Raw genomic sequence first — 17,761 nt, 5'->3', positions numbered from 1 at the left:
AAACCTGAGTACATGGAAGGGGAGGGACCTCCTGTGGACCAAGAACTGGTTGGGCTGACCAGAGACGATGAGTTTGTTCAGACTAAAATCAGGGAGCTCAGAGATGGAAAGGGGGGAAATGGGGGGTTTGAGGAAAAAGGAGGGCTCCTCTACTACAAAGGGGCACTGTATGCTCCGGGAGAGACATTGAGGGCCAAGATACTTAGGCAGCTCCATGACAACCCAACAGCCGGGCATTTTGGGCAGCATAAGACCATGCTACTTAGTCACCAGACAGCTCTGGTGGCCCAAGGTAAGGGAGGATGTACGAGAATATGTCTGGGGGTGCGACAGGTGCCTGAGGGCCAAAGGGGAAAGAACCGCACCAGCGGGGTTACTGGAACCCTTACCCACACCGGAGAGGCCCTGGGAGGTGGTGTCCATTGATTTTATGACAGATCTGCCCAAGTCAAGGGGGAAAACAGCGGTGATGGTGGTGGTCAATCTACTGACTAAAATGTGCCATTTTGTGGCCTGCTCTCATGCGGTGTCAGCAGAGGAGACAGCCGATCGAGGAAGACAATTTACCTCGCGGTTCTGGCAGAAACTCATGAGCTTGCTGCAGGTAGAGGTGAACTCCTCGACACCAAGGCACCCAGAAACCAACGGCCAGGCTGAAAGGGCGAATGGAATACTACAGCAGTACCTACGCTGTTATGTCAGTGAGAGGCAGAACGATTGGGTAGAGAAATTGGCGCTAGCTGAATTTGCGTACAACAACGCTGAACACGTGTCCACAGGAATGAGCCCCTTCATGGCCAGTTATGGGTGTCACCCCAGGGCCTTCCCAGGGCGTGGAGAGGAGGAATGGAGTGTGCCAGCGGTGGAGCAATTTGCAGAAGAGATGGAGGCCTTGCACCAACAACTCCGGCTAAACTTGGAAAGGGCTAAAGAAGTCTACAAAAGGCAGGCAAACAAGCACTGCAGGCCGGGGGAAGTCATACGGGTGGGAGACAGGGTGTAGTTGTCATCCCAGGGTTTGTCCTCCAGTGGAGAGGAGCTTAAGGGCTCGGAGGAGACGAGGCGGTGCCAGGACACCTTGCCTGGGCAAAGCGGGGAGGAGAGAGGTCCTCCGTTACCCACGCCCTCCTTGCACAGTAAGCTTCCACGCTGAGGGTGGAGGCGCAGACTGGGTGTCAAGAAACTACTCTGCTGGGGAAGGTTTAAGGACCAGCCACTCACGGATTCTGCCAGTGAATGAGCCAGCCACGGGAGAGTGGCGCTCTGGACAGATAAAGTTTATTTTGGCATCGAAAGCAAGGCTTCACAGCCGAGCAGGGAGGCATTTGCCTGCTTACTCTCGAGCAACCCCTTGGAACCCTAACAGGTACCATCCCCCCCCCCCAAGAGATTGAGATTTTTCTGCCTCCAGTGCCTTGTGTCAATGAACTGTTAAACAGATAATGAGCTATAGCCTAACCTCATTTAAATCACAGTGACAGAAGAGTTGCTTGTATTCCTTGCGAATCTGCACTCAAGAAGCGGAAACCAAGAAGCAGGAGTGAACTCCTTCCTCAGACAGAACGGCCTGGTTTATATTTAAGTAAATTATACATATGAGGCAAGAGGACATCTTTACTGAGTTAAAATTCAAAATCTTGCTCCATAAACACATCATTTGTACATGAGTTGAACTCCTTATCTAAGACAAGGTCTCACTGGCAGGAAAAAATGCTGCAAACTCAGAGCAGCTGCATCCCAAAAATGTACCTGGACAACAAATGGCTATAGAAAGATAGCTTAAGAAAGTGAGCCAAGCCAACTGCATGCTGTGGGTGAAGGCAAATAAGTAAAGGACAAATGTTTAAGAAATAACTTGTGAATATTATGATTTATAGCGGACCAAATGAGTGCATAAGAGATTTGCCAGCATGAGGTTCACAGAAAAAGAATGGTTTCTTAGCAATCAAATCATGTCAGATGAATGAAAAAATTAATATTACAAATATAGTGGAAGAAAGCAGTACAAAAGCTTCAATGAAGAATAATTTGATTCAGGAAGTGCATTTGTGATAAAGGCTACAGAATTTAAACCTTGCAACATTAATCAGATTTAACGTCAATAAATGTGGTGTCTCAGATAAAGGACTGCAAATAATTACCATACATATGGCACTGTAATAAATTAAACAGAATATAGGATTGTCTCTTGGAGACCTACAAAAGTTGGCTGTTCTTTCATGATACCGTAATTGTCTCTTCATGTACTATTTTGTGCATATGTGTGGGTGATGTTCATACACCAGGCAGCAGGCAGCAGCAGAAGTCTACTTTTAAAAATCACATTAGCCAATGTAGGAAGTTTAGTCCAGTATCAGACACAGAGTGCTTTTTAAGTGGCACGTGATAACAGCCTTAGTTTGTAATCCTAAACATACTAATTTAGAAGTAATAAAGGTACAAAATTCCAAGTAAGCAATTCTTCTTATCTAAACGCATCCTGATGTCTATTTCAAAAAGCCGACAGCACCTCAGAGCTGCATTGTTCTGTAACATCCATATTAAGAGGTATACAGGCTGCATTCTAACACATTAATGTGGGCACATATGCTCCCTCACACAGCTGGTTGTTTTGGTACATCCGCATTAAGAGAATCACAGTTTCTCATAATACTGTGCATATTTTACTGCACACAGTTCTGATGCATTCCAAGATATGACCTTATAAACAGCAAGTATCAATTGCCTATGGCTTGTAAGTGCATTATCTAGAATCATTCCATTTGCATGAGGAATTCAGTCATTCAAATACAGTGGTACCTCGGGTTAAGTACTTAATTTGTTCCGGAGGTCCGTTCTTAACCTGAAACTGTTCTTAACCTGAAGCACCACTTTAGCTAATGGGGCCTCCTGCTGCTGCTGTGCCGCCGGAGCAGGATTTCTGTTCTCATCCTGAAGCAAAGTTTTTAACCCGAGGTACTATTTCTGGGTTAGCGGAGTCTGTAACCTGAAGCATCTGTAACCTGAAGCATATGTAACCCAAGTCTTGTAGGCAATATGCATGTGCTTGAATGTACCAGAGGTTTCATGTGACCAGTCTTAGAATTCAGATTCTGCACTTCCCATTAGCATTCAGCTAAGCAAAAGATCCACAAGAGACCCTGTCGCCTCTCATTCTCACACAGGGTCACCATGACATCAGAGCAAATGAGCCAATGGCCTCACCAGAATCAGCAGAAAAGTCAAGAGAGAGATTGCAAGAGTGAAAAGGTCAGAGAATAAAAAGGGGAAGCTCAACAGCACTCACAGAAAGTATTACAAAGGAGCCAAAAAGTTATTTTTGGAGTTTCAAAATTCCGTCTCAGGCAAAAGTATATTCCCTTTAGATTCCCTTGGGGTGGGGGGGGGATAGTAACAACAATTCAGTAAACACACAAATTGGCTGATTATAAGCATTGAGGTCCGAGGTCATTTCCAGTTTCCCAGAAGAAAAAGAATGTCAAACATATGGGGCCTTTGGCTTTGGAAGCCTCCTGGATACTTCTGTTATTAAATCAAAGAGAAAAGGAGACAGCAGCCAGCTCCTCAGTAGGAATCAGGCCAAATCTAGTGGAATTCTAAGGATATTTTTTTCTTTAAATGGGCTTGCACATTTAAGCTGCTCCCCAGCCCCTCCTGCCTGCCTGATTGATTTCTCTCTCAGACTAAATCATGGTTGATTTTGCGTTGCACTTTAAGAAGTGGAGAAAAATTGGAAGTAGCTGTGTTGGTCCATTGAGGGAATGGGGAATCCTTAGTAACAGTAGTGTGGTGCTGGTGGAATCAACTGAAAGGTCACAAAGAAGTGAGCAAGCTTCCAGATTTGTCAGCCGTCGCCAGGAGGCTGGATCTTAATCATAAACGGGGCGGGTGCTGCTGCCGCCACTGAGCAAGACCAAAATAAAAAGGCCTCATTTGCAGGAGAGTTTCAAAGCACAAACTCCAACTGCACAAACTCCCTATCAGACACCTCACACTAAAAAAATAAAGGCAGGACAAACACAAAGCGTCCTTTGTTCCTTGCTTATCCCCTGTAACAGTGGCAGTTTCTCCATAGGAGCCTCTAGTTCTTATCTCATTTCTGAATCTCACTTTGTTCAATAACCAACAGGTGCAAAACCAGGAATACTTTAAGAGTATTTACAAGGATGCTACGCCTTCTTACAATGTCCCTGGGCAGGTGTGGATACAAACACACCCATTGCCCAGGCTGCTGTTTTCTTCTGTTTTCAAATGGACACACTGCTGGGTAATGCAGAATCAGTCGGCAATGAGTTGTTATATTCCCAAGAAGCCCTTTTCCGCAGGGGGTGGGGATATTCAATAGAACTAGATTGAACATGGACTATATAGGGGGTGGGACACACCAAGTTTTCTGTCCCAATGACTTTAAAATGAAATGTGTATACATAGCCTAATTTCTTATGAGGTATTTCTAAAAAAACAAAGTTTGCTTTAACCAAAACAAGTCTGGATAAGAAATGCCCAGTGTGGCAGGGCTAAACTTAGAAAGGGCTATTCTGAGAGAAAAATGACCTGTAAAGGAAGAGATAAGCTCCTCTCCCCACACTCCTCAACTTCCGATCTAGATTGCAGTTCTGCACAGCTGCTTTTGGTTAAAAACAATGTCACTTGAAGAAAACAAGTTGATCCTAAGGGAGAAAGAAGTAGACTGATGGCCCACAGGCTAGGCAGGGATTCGAACTGGGCCTTGTACTTCCTAACTCTGCATCTTTTCTATTTGTTTCATTTGGCCAGTCCTATGCTTATATCAGATTTCATGTGCTGTTGTTCCTTATAAATGTACATTTTTTTATTTTAAAAAAAACATCAGTAGCTATTTAAAAGCCAGAAAGGAATCCATGAAAGGAATTCTAAGGCAGCATTTAGTAGTAAAGTAGCTGAAAGTATGTAGCAAAGGCATCGCGTACCAGTGTGGCGTTAAGTGTTGGACAGGGTGCTGGGAGACTAGGGTTCAAATCTGTACTCAGCCATGAATATCACTGGGTGACCTTGGGCCAGTCACTATCTCTCAGCCTAACCTACCTCACATGGTTGTCGCAGGGATTAAATGAGGTGGGAGAGAACCATGTGCACCATTTTGAACTCCTTGGAGAAAAAGCGGGGGTATACATGCAATAAATAAATAAATAAATAACACCACACACACACACACACATTACAAGTGGAGAGTTTTCTTTACACATCAATGAGAGCTGTGAAGCCCCCTGTACCTGTGGCGCTCCCTACACTTAGCTTGATTGCAGCCAATAATGCCTTTTTAAAATTGTATTGTTTCTTTCCTTTATCGGTTTTATTGCTGTGAAATTTCTCCCAATTTCTTAGCGTTTCATAAAGACAATTAACAATGTTTCCCTTCATACGTTTTTATTTCCATGCATATCATATTAATTTTACATTTAGCAATGGCACTGTACTAAAACATGCAGATAACGAATTTATGCAGATTATGATCGTCACAATGTCAGCAGTTTTTGCTGTGGAGTATCATGTACAAATTAGCACTGATTGTCTACCTTTCACCAATCAGGTAAAAAAATTAAAAGGGGGGCGGGGGAAACAGCCCTTATATTCATTCCTGGAAAATTGATCAGTTCTTTTCTATGCCATCTTGGCTGCAAATCCTGGAAGACCTGCTCTGTGCCTTGCAGGCCTTTTCCCACCTGGCCTGGGAGGTTGGGGCACTGACTGACTCCAGCTACAAAATCTGAAGCTGCTGAACAGATTCTGGGGCTAGGGTACTGTTTAGGGGGGTTTGTTGGTGGGGAGGGGTTGCTGTTCAGTTTTTTGCATCTTTATTTTAGATCTCGTGATTTATGTGGAAATTGTTCAGTTTGGTTGTGTATTTTTTAATGCTTTATTGTTTATGACTGTTTTTGTTATGTTTTAGTTTATGTGCATACGGTTCTGGATTTTTTTTTCATATATAAATTTTTATTAGTTTTTTTAACATATCATTTTCAACAGTAATTAAACATTCTTTTACATCTTATTCAAATTTTTGACTTCCATCAATCCTATCTGAAAATTTTCCAATTTAATCTGTCAGTATGCATTTCTTATCTTCCCTATTACATTTCAAACTCATAACCAATATCTCTATCTTTTTCTACTTTGTAACACTTCGTATATTTCTCCTTACAAAACTTCTTGTAGTCCTACTAGCGTAATTTGTTGATTACAGTTGCTCTTCAAATAATTCATATACTTCTTCCAATTTTCTGTAAATCTCTGGTCCCGCAGGTTTCGAATCCTTCCTGTCATTTTGTCCAATTCTGCATAGTCCATTAATTTCGTCTGCCATTCTTCTTTCGTCGGAATTTCTTTTTTTTTTCCATTTCTGGGCTAACAATACTCTTGTCACATATGGTTCTGGAATTTAATCGGAAGGAGTCAGAGACAAGGAAAAAGAATGCAGTCCTAAGTAAATTGGCTGAAAATAAGTCACATTGAACTCAGTGGGACTTCCTTCCATGTTTGCACATTTAGACCTGGGCAGTACAAATCCAATAAATATGCTAATGAAGGAGGGAATGTACCAAGTATTGGAGACTATAAATGGCATATGCAATCATAAGGGGGTAGGAATCCCCAGACTAGGGATCCAGCAGTTTAGAATGATTCCCACACTGTTCTTCACCACCCATGTGATTCCTGCATTGCAGGGGTTGGACTAGATGATGCTCGGAGTTCCCTCCAACTCTTTAATTCTTTGATTCTATGAAATGTACAGCTGTTGCTCGTCTGTTTCCAAGACCCCGAAGAACTTTCCTCAAAGGACTGGTTGTGCTGCTGTTTTCACAGTACTCAAACTACATTGTTTTGTAGTTGTGATTCGGGAAATACTATTTCCCTTCTCTCCACGGCTATTGTGAATGCTGCATTGAATGTGGCTTTATGACTTCCGCACTCATCCATGTGCTAAAACATGCATCATGTGATGCTAATTCCTTCCACAAATGTGTGCTATTATGTGAACTTTTTTAAAGCAAGTTTTCCACATTGTATCACTCATGAATGAGAGCACTCCTACGGCTTTTTTTAAAAGGTCGAAAACTAGCAAAGTTGCCCACTCCCAACACAGGAAAGCTTTATGTTTTCTTTTGCTTTTTAAAAATGTAATTGTTAAAACTGGCTACATGTTTTCCCCTCTCCAGTGTTTGCCCAGGCTCACATTCCCTCCATGTTTTTATATAACAGTGGTGAAACAGAAGTTGATCTATTTCCTCTGGAGCGAAGCTATTCCATTAAATGTACAAAGCGATAGGATCAATCGGCTCTAGAATGTATTTGCCACAAGGACAAAAATGCAGGATTTTAAATCATTGGGACTTAACAGGGAAATTTGGGCCAACTACCAAAGGCAGAGGAGACCTTAAAATTATCAGACTGTGGAACACATTCAAGAGAAATGATGTGTCTCATCTGTTGGGTCATTTAGAACAAAGCCCTGGAGAGAGTCTTCTCTGTGCAATAATCCTGCTCTGGCAAATGTATGGAAAAGATGACCTAATGCTCAGGATTCAAAGTACCATAGAGAGAAATGAATTATGCTGTATTATTGCAAAGCACTCAAGACGTCTGTTGCATTCTGCCCAGGGATGGAAAAATTATGTGCTGTATAAATGCTTACCATTTAAGGCTGCAATCTCAAGCTGCATACTCTGAAACTGTTCTGCTGCCTTCTGTAGAACTGCTCTTGAGTTAGTGATTTGAGGTTGTCCCCTTAAGCCTAAATCTCACTACCTGGCTTTTCTAGAGAGCTGGAAAGAGTCTTTCCCCTATGTAACCTGTCATATCAATGCCAGGATTATGCAGAGCAACAGAATTGAAGGAGTTACAGCCCGATATTATGGACAGCAGTATGACGGCAATGTTGTTGTTGTTTAGTCGTGTCCGACTCTTCGTGACCCCGTGGACCAAAGCATGCCAGGCATTCCTGTCTTCCACTGCCTCCCGCAGTTTGGTCAAACTCTGACGGCACTACTTCTGCTAAAACAGTATCCTGGGCAATGCAGCACAAGTTGGAAAAAACTTCATGTTCAAGAGTAGTAAAGCTTTGACTCTGACAGAGGCATCAGTTTGGGCACTGTTGCAGATATATTATTGGGCCAGTGGACCAGTGCACCTGGACCAGCATTTTAACGGTCTTATGTTCCTAGACAGGTCCAATGGAAAATGTAAAAATTTACATGACTGGACACTACTGAGAATTTTTTGCCCATTGATTTGTGAATGAGTGCTGCAAATGCCTCAGTGTAATGGTTTATAGCAGAGGTACCCAATCTTTTTGGGCCCAGTGGGAAATTTAAAGAGCTATTGGGGGCACTCCAAGATGCCCATTTCACAAAAGAAAAACTGGTGACGCTCAGAGTTGCTTCCTAACAGACAAAACACCAACAACCCCAATCAAACAACAAGAATGTCAAAAATACTCAGTTTTAAAAATAAAAAACTGGACCTTAGTGGCTTCCAAGGAGCATATCTGAGTGTATTGTGATGCTTGCAGGCACCACATTGTGGGCCCCAGGTTGAAAGCAATTTCCCTTGACCTTTTTGTGTCTTAATTTTAGCACATACACGAGGCTTTTCTTGGGCTCCATGATCACTGCAGATGGTGACAGCAGTCACGAAATTAAAAGACGCCTGCTCCTTGGGAGAAAGGTGATGGCAAACCTAGACAACATCTTAAAAAGCAGAGACATCACCTTGACAACAAAGATCCGTATAGTAAAAGCCATGGTTTCCCCAGTAGTGATGTATGGAAGTGAGAGCTGGACCATAAAGAAGGCTGATCGCCGAAGAATTGATGCTTTTGAACTGTGGTGCTGGAGGAGACTCTTGAGGGTCCCATGGACTGCAAGAAGATCAAACCTATCCATTCTTAAGGAAATCAGCCCTGAGTGCTCACTGGAAGGACAGATCGTGAAGCTGAGGCTCCAATACTTTGGCCACCTCATGAGAAGAGAAGACTCTCTGGAAAAGACCCTGATGTTGGGAAAGATTGAGGGCACAAGAAGAAGGAGATGACAGAGGACAAGATGGTTAGACAGCGTTCTTGAAGCTACAAACATGAGTCTGACCAAACTGCGGGAGGCAGTGGAAGATAGGAGTGCCTGGCGTGCTCTGGTCCATGGGGTCATGAAGAGTCGGACACGACTAAACGACTAAACAACAACAACATGAGGCTTATTACAAAAACGTAAAATAAAAAGAAAATGAATTATGGTACTACTGGAGCAGCCCACCTTAGGTAAAACCCTGTTGTGGGTCACATGACTCACCAGTTGAAGCAAAATGGTTTAGGTGGTTGGTATGTTGTATTTACTGCCATTGTATCACCGTGCTGTGTTCAAAATCCAACTAAAGCTTAGGCAAGTATAGATTAGGGCAGAGGCTGTCCATTTGGTCTTTGTAAAGCCACAGTGTGGCGTCAGAGCATGCTGGCTGACTGAAGGTATAGCTGTGGCACAGTTATACACCACAGCTGTCAAGCCAGCTGTCACAACGAAAGTCCCCTTTGCCTCATATTTTTTCTTTCCTTCAAAATATGTGTGTTGCTTACTTTCAGGGAGAAAATATTTCAATGTAATACTTTTAGCTGTTCTTATCAGCACAACATGTCAAGGCAATTTCACCTTTTACGAGAACAGACTTGCTGGCCTGACTAATCTGCCATGCAAAACGGTTTATGTCTGCAAGCTGAGATGTCCTTCCGCTGCTGACCCACTGCCATTACGAAAGTACATTTTGGGATGTTAGCAGACTGCATCAGAAAGCACACCATTGTAAAGCAAACAGTTAATGTGCAGCCATCTGAAGGCAGACTAAATGTGAATGCCTGTTTTACAACTTTTTAAAGGCAGTTTTGTGACATAGCCATGATACTGGACAGTAGTAACATGTCCTCTTTTGTTTTTAAAGAAAAAGATTAAAACCTGTATAATCTGAAACCTATGTAAAAAATGCCAGTTCCAACAGTATGATTAAAAGCTTCCCTCTTAGGGCTGAACTACAGATTAAACAAAAGATCCATGGCTGGGTGCTGTGCATGTCATGTTGAGTTCCTTGCAGGAAAGGTTGGCTATACATGTAGTAATAAATAGGCAGATATTATTGCCAATAGAATTGGCAGCTGAGGCTTTGGAGGGAGAACATAAGAAGAGCCTGAATTGGGCCAGTTTTCCATCAAATCCAGCATCCTGTTCTTAGAGTGGCCAACCAGATGCCAGCAGGAAACATGGAAGCAGGATCAAACTGCAAGAGCACTCTCCCCCTTGTCTTTGGATCCCAGCTATTGTACTGGTATTCAGAAGCATTACTTGCTCCAATGGTGGAGTCAGAAGAAGCCATCATAGCTAATAGCCACTGATAGCCCTATCCTCCATGAATTTGTCCGACCCTCCTTTAAACCTAACCACTGCCTCCTGTGGAACTGATTTCCATAGTTTTAACCATGCATTGCACAAATAAGTGCTTTCTTTTATCTGTCCTGAATTTTCCAACTTTCAGCATCCATGAATTCTAGTGATTTGAGGGAGGGAGAAACATGCATCATTTCACCAGCTTCTATTTCCCCTTTTCCTCTCCACCTTTTCCTCGCCCATTCCTCCCAGGGGAGTCACTCTGTTCCCTAAAACCCTAGGTCACTTTGGCTGCCATTTTCTGTCCCTTTTCCAGCTCTGTAATATTCTTAAGATAAAGGCTCTTAAGAGATGATAAACAAACACCTTAAAAGTAGGGTGGAGGTGCAAATGTTGTGAATTCCGCTCACCTATTTCAATCCCTTTGCTTCGCAGCTGCCAAGCAAAGAGATGAGTCTTTGCTCCAAAAAGATCTCACAGCCCTACCTACATGCAGTGACAGGAAGCAACAGGAAATGGACAGAGGCAAGAAAGTGATTCAGCATTTATCAGAATCAAAGAATGTTGAGGGTAAAGAAGAATTTTTTTTTATATTGTAATAAAAAAACCAAGCCCTGGAAGTTATTCTCTTTAAATTAGCAGGCCCTTCTTCACCCTAATGGTGGAACTTAGAGGTGTTAGACAGGGTGTAACTTTCCCTTTTCTACTTACATAATTGCCACAGGGATAAAGATGCTCTTATAAGGAGCAAATCACTTTAAATGCACATTCAGGTTTCCTTGCCAGAATGGTAACAATAGTTGTTTTCAGGCACTAAGAATCTGTGAATAATAAACTTTTGCAGGGGACACATTGAAGCTCTGACCTCCCCTTCCCTCATTGGAATACAGATGCTCATTAGAATATAGAGAGAGAGGCAGGTTTCCTGATCATGTGCAGAGAGCTGTAGATGTGTACAGCTGGATGCTATGAAACTTCTAGTGAATACATGTGGGGCTAAACCATCCCCACACACATTTGTTAGCCATGGATTTAGCATAGCTCAAGAGGGGCAAATATGGCGCCTTAAAGGCTAAGAAATTTATGATAGCCCACATTTTCCCTAGGCAACAGCCTGCTTCATGAGATGCAGCTGAGGAAGAAGGCTATAGCATAAAGGAGCTCATGCCACAATCAGCTGTTGTACCTGCAGTGCCCAAGCTGCAACAAACTGGCATGGCTGTGCTTCTGAAATAACAGGAAAATTAGTGCCAAGGTATGTGTAATATTGGGAATCCCTTGAATGATCTCCCAACTTTCTTTTTCAGCTAAACACTGCTGCAGGGAGAAGAGAAAGGTCCTAATTTGGTCAAGGAAGTGGCATAAGGGCTGGGTGTGTTTAATCCTCCCTGCTCTCTTTTCCTCGTGCTTCCTGGGAGAGAAAAAAAAATACAGGAAGAAATATAAACTAGCAAGCATCAATTCTGAGCAGCAAAAAGCTTCAGGGAACGTTAAAATGCTCCATCCTCATTGCTCCTTCCCCAGTCCAATGAGCAGAGGGGCCTCCCCCACGGATATATTTAGCTAAAACAAAAAACCAGAACAAAACATCAAGAGATCAGTCACAGATCTCTTCTGGCAAAACACATAGTTTGGCCCTGAGTTTCTAGCACACTAAAGGCTTTGCGTCAGGAGTTTGATTCTCTTTCCACCCGTGTCAAATTCCATATACAGACATAATCTGGAGTGCTGCTTCATGCAGAGAGATTCTACTGCCCATAGACTAGCACTGGAGAGTAAATACTCAGTGCACTCTAATTTCATTGTACTGTATCTTCTTGCTGAATTCTGCCCACAACCACCACCAATTCTGCTGGAAATCCTTGTTGGATTTCCCTACCCCAGATAAATAAACTGTATAACAGATAGATTTCTGATCTGTTCCCTGCCTAAACTTCAATTTAAAGAGCCCTCAATTTTACTGGTACTGTACATTATCACCCACATGTGATTTTTTAAAATCATCCATCCCTGAAGATTTCAGTGTGACTTGAAAGTTTTTATTACCATTTTGTATGCTAAAAGGCCCTACTTGGAGTAGAACCAGGGATCCCCGGGTTCAAATCACCACTCAGCCCCAAAGCTGGGTCTGTAACCTTCAGCTAGTCACTATCTTTCAGCCTAGGCTACCTTGCAGGGTTGTCATAAGCAAAGAATTGGGAGGAGAACCATGAACTCCACCCAGAAATTGTCAGATGAAGGGCAAGATAAAAGCTGAGTGGGAAAGAAATGAATTAATTGCTCAGTGAGCCTTATCTGCACTACCCTTTCACACTGGAGCCTCCAATTTCCTCCTTTTGACATTCCTTTTGTCCATCTACATGTTTCCCAACCTAGCATCTGAGATATCTAGCTCATTCATTCCTCCTCTTGTTTTGCTAATGGAAGGAGCAGCACAGTAACTCACAGGCCTTGCTTTTACTCTGTGAAGTGAAATGTGGATTTAGAATTAACCTTTCTTGCCTGGCAGTCAGTGTCACTGTTTTGCGAGCTAGAGTCCAAAGTGATTTGGTTTGCTTTCTTTGCAGTTTATACAAGTTCAAGTCAAATTCTTCTCTAAGCTATGCAGCTCATGGGGGTGAGGGAGCTAAGTCATTCTGGCTGTGTCCATGGGCCCCCATCAAAAAAATAAAAATAAATACATAGCAAACTGAGGTTCTGCCCCCTCCCTAACAAAAGGCCTGTCCCCACTAACAAAAATCCTGGCTACGCCCATGGCTGTGTCTGTGAATAATAATGGATCTGTACAGCCGCCTGCATTTTTGGTATGTGGCTTAGGGGGCAGCCATGCTGAGTCTCCTGCACTTTGAAATTCACTATTAAACCACTGAGATGTAGGATATGGTTGCAGAAGGCAAACATGGGGCAGGATATTTGAACTCCTATCGTTTGTTTGTTTGTTTGTTTGTTTGTTTAATAAAATGTCACTTGATTGTAGAAAAATATCTCAAAGACATTTAAAAGAGAAGCCATGCAGGAACATGCTCTTTTCGATGATTCATTTTTTTATTAAGATTTTAAACAAAGACCCTGCTGCAGCTTACTTTATTCTTTGGCAACACATTCAATAGTGCTGCCCTGGCTTGCAAGGTCACGATGACACACCCATTGGACAGAGAATGCCCTTGGGCTATTCTTTTTGTTTCCTATCTGCACACTTCTATATTGCAGAAACACCGTTATTTTTAAAAGAAAACCAGAAACAATGGATTCACTGGTTTAAAACCCGGTAACAGGGACATGATAGCTGAAGTTAGTACAGTATCCATTTAATAGTTTCCTCTAAAATAGATTTAGAACGATGGTGCATTTTCTGATCCTTGTTCCTTTCAGTTCCTGGACGTCCTCTTCCATTACAGTAAAGTAGAAAACCAGGAACCTTATATTTGTATGTCTAACCAACATTAAGGAAGTAAAACATCTGGAAGGACTGAAACTCGTAAGTCATAGCTAATCTTTCTCCAACATTTGAGGAAACTGATCTCAAGAGCCCCCCAAAAACTTATTCATTTTTACTGGGTCAAAAGATAAACATTCGAGCTAAGCCTACATACATTGACCTGAGAATAAGTCCCCACTGAACTGAGTGGGGATCACTTCTGCGTAGGTTGTGCTGTCAGGCACATATTGGCTAAATGAAGGGGTTTTCAGAACTAGTAAGCAAAACAAGTAGCGGAGAATGCCTTCTGGCTTCTAATATAAAAGTGGTCTAGAAAGGGCTTACTTCTGAGCAGACATGGTCAGGATTGTGCTAGTTACAGGTTTTCTGCCGACTTGTCCTATGGACAACACAGCTGTGTTCACACTCCTGTTTGCTGTGCACTTGCTGCGTTTTCATACATCAAATGATGTTATCCAAAATGCATGTGTATCCTAACAAAATACAGTGGTAACTCAGGTTACATACGCTTCAGGTTACAGACTCCGCTAACCCAGAAATAGTACCTTGGGTTAAGAACTTTGCTTCAGGATGAGAACAGAAATCGTGCTCCGGCGGCACGGCAGCAGCAGGAGGCCCCATTAACTAAAGTGGTGCTTCAGGTTAAGAACAGTTTCAGGTTAAGAACGGACCTCTGGAGTGAATTAAGTACTTATGAATAACTTTGCATAGGGTAAAAGGCATTTCCCCACCCTATCAATGCCCCCTGGTGTGTATACAAACAGAAAGGAATCTGACACTAATGAAGCTGTGCTGATGTGAACAGCTGAGGGGAAGGGAAGAGCTGTGAAGCACATGGAGATGGGGAAGCAACTTCACTGTGTTCTAAGGAGGCAACATGAATACACTCCATAAGACTGAACCCCCATTAACAAGAGGCTTCTCTCTTAGCACAATTCCATATCTTGCTTTCACTTTGAAGTCTCAGCTACTCCTGACAGCAATAAAGCTGTAATCATCACTTCTATCAGTTTCTATACTGAACTTACAGTAACAAAGAGGATCTCTTCTTACCAATTACCTCCACAAAAGGAGGACATTCACTTGGCACTTGAAATTTAATTTATAGCAGTACTTACTGATTTCCTTCCATTCAAAACTGCAGGCAAGGATTGTGTTGCTGATTTGCAACTGAAAGTAAGAAGTGAAATGTTCAAGGGAGAAAATATATATGTGCCATTTTAAAGCCTTGGGATGGTCTTTCTTGTGTAAACAGCCTGTGATTTTATCTGGATGCTGCTGAACTGGAGGTATAAATCTATTCTTCAAAATGAGTCATAGTGAATCATCTAAGTTTACTGCTAGGGAGCTATTATAGATTATAGATTAGGACAAACCCAACACTGAGTCCTGCAACAGAAACATACGCAGCATGGAATGCACTAACAACAAACCAGTTTACTAAATTGTTTTCATTAAGAGTTGCAAATGAATAGATGTAATCAAATCTGTAATCTTATTCTGCAATTCATATTCTACACTTCCCACCACCACAAACCATGGTGTATTCAGGGAAGGACTTACTGGGATTGAAGTCCAGTCCCCCCCCCCCCCAGCAAGACGGAATAATGTAAGCCACAATAACAAGGACATTATGTGTTAGATTTGCTATATAGCTTGCTTTTATAATCCACATTAAACTGTATGTATAAACTAAATTTATGGATTATTAATTGCTGTGTTTTAAGATCCTAACTTTCCTTTTTTGAACAGAGGAAAGATCAGAATGGGACTTTCAGACCTCACTGCCCCACACCAACATGTGCTCCTAGCAGTTGGGGGGCCTTTGGGCATGATATGGAATATGATGCACGGGATTGCAGATGGCGGAATTAGAGGAAACTATGGAATTGTTATCAGAGGATTGATTTCCATTCCATAAGTGGGATGAATAAGCAAACATGAGCAATTTTCACCCATGTTTCCATCAGAATTCTTCAAAATCCCTGTTGAGGAACCAAATCTATATATTTCTATCTTTGGGAATCCACATGGAATCAAGCTTTACAAGGCAACCGAGATGTCTTTTCATGGGAAATTGACTCTTCCTGGCCACAGCTGTGAATTTCTAAGGCTATGCTTTCAGCTTTTGGGAGAACTAATACTGCTTTAAAGACCAGCATGCATGATTGCCAAAGTTCTTGTCTGATGCCCCCTGCTCAGCTTGTATATTTTTATGCTTACAAAAAAATACACAAGCTTCTCAAAAGGGAACTCAACTCTGTAGCAGCTGGCATTTCCTACTGCTTAGAGAAATGGGAAGCATCACAACACATTTTGTAACACCATCTGTCTAGTTTTCAAAGCTTGAGCAGCTGTTAGATAGGGTTTCTAATTGTGATGTGGAAATCTGTGCGCAAACCAAACCTGCAATCAAGGCAATCCACTTAGAAAACCTTGTTGAATAACTTTTTTTAAGCACCTTTCCTCAACCTGATTCCTGCCAGATGTTGTTGAACTACAACTCCTATCAGCCCTAGCATGACCAATGATCAGGGATGATAGGAGATGTACTCCAAGATATCAGGGGGAGGCACCAGTTTGGGGAAGGATGCTTTAAAATGACACAGTCATTTCCAAATCAGTGTTCCAAGCAGCAAGCTCAAAATTCATATCATATTGATACCGAAAATGGGATGCTTCCAGATATTCCCTTGATGTCTACCCCGCAGCATACAACATATTTTGGCCAACACAGCCAGCATGTTTATACTACAGATTTGGTGATAAGAAGCAAGCAATCTCATAGCAGCTTTGCTGATTAATCCTGCTTGACGAACTATTTGTGTTACTAAGTGCAAACAGTGTTGTGTGAGTAAAACCCTGCTTTTGGCTTACTCACATCTCAGGAGATAAAGTGATAACATAAAAAGTCCTAAAACGCCTTGGGCTTATGCTGATTCTAAGATGGTCATGAACTATTTTTAAATTTGTACTTAACAAAACATATGCTAAGCACCATGTGCTGGTTTAATGCAGAATTAAGGATAATTTGTCCATAAAATGCTTGACCCAGTATATTTACCGTGTTTCAAAGGCATATAAAGAATATGAAGTGGCAAGTACCTGTCTTCAGGTATTCTCTCAACATATGAGTATCACAGTTTTTAAAGGTTTGGCAGGTAGTCCGGTATTTTTAAATACTCTTTAAGTCACTTTGAGACATTTATGTAAAAAGCAATGAATAAATGTAATAAACAATTCTCCCAGATTATTTACTACTGCATTTTATGCAATATGGTTTATAATCAACAAGACATGGTAGATAAGTTGCTACTTTCCTTTTGTGTGATGCTGTTAAACTGGAATAATGGAGATATAAACTGAAAGTAACACTGTTACAGATATATGTCAACTGTTTAAAAAGGCGAGGAGGACCTAATCATAACAAAATACTTTCATTGCAAAACCCTTGTTGCAGTAAATGGCTGAAAGGGGAGGTTTTTCCCCCAATAAAGCCCACTCTGTGTATTGTACCACCCTGAATATATCCCACAAGGAGAAGAGGTTGTATCAGGAGGAAGTATGTCTCAAGGACTTCTTTGCATCAACTTTTATGGGCATGATTAAAACCAGGCTCATTTTTGTCAACTTTTATACTGCTCTGTGGTGTGAGTATTTGTGAAAACATTAACCATGTGCCCAATTTCCTTTGTAATAAATATAGCAAGTTCACTATGATGACCACAAAACTGTCATTATGCTCAGAATACATGTTCCTCATGAGCAACAATTTAGGATTTAGGTACAGAAGCTGTGGTCTTCCAGATATTGTTGGATTCTGAACCTCATCAGTTCCACACAGCTCAGCCCATTATTAGAGGCCATGGGACTTGTAGTTCAGCAATATCTGGAGGACCTCAGGTTCTCCATCCCTAAT

General features: G+C 41.9%; 1 protein-coding gene and 1 long non-coding RNA gene across 6 annotated transcripts in view; one reads left to right on the top strand and one right to left on the bottom strand.

Annotated features, from left to right (window-relative positions):
* Positions 1 to 10,958, top strand: part of LOC308569553 (integrin beta-1-like) — a 49,150-nt gene extending 38,192 nt beyond the window's left edge. The window contains exons 13-14 of one of the 2 annotated variants that reach the window (XM_081163616.1): positions 3,165 to 3,249; positions 5,486 to 7,401. In XM_081163616.1, the coding sequence (XP_081019742.1) occupies positions 3,165 to 3,249; positions 5,486 to 5,629 (229 nt within the window). In that variant the 3' untranslated portion in view covers positions 5,630 to 7,401. Of the gene's footprint in view, positions 1 to 3,164; positions 3,250 to 5,485; positions 7,402 to 10,838 lie in introns of those variants that run through there. The other variant, XM_081163617.1, reaches the window with a different exon arrangement.
* The window catches only part of LOC308569745, a 77,898-nt gene that overhangs the window by 15,865 nt on the left and 44,272 nt on the right, over positions 1 to 17,761 (bottom strand). The gene's annotated exons all lie outside the window — the stretch shown is intronic.

This window comes from Podarcis bocagei (assembly GCF_964188305.1).
Source record: "Podarcis bocagei genome assembly, chromosome: 12".
NCBI classification, from domain to species: Eukaryota; Metazoa; Chordata; class Lepidosauria; order Squamata; family Lacertidae; genus Podarcis; species Podarcis bocagei.
Note: the sequence above shows the minus strand (reverse complement) of the source record. Positions and strands in the feature narration are given on the sequence as shown.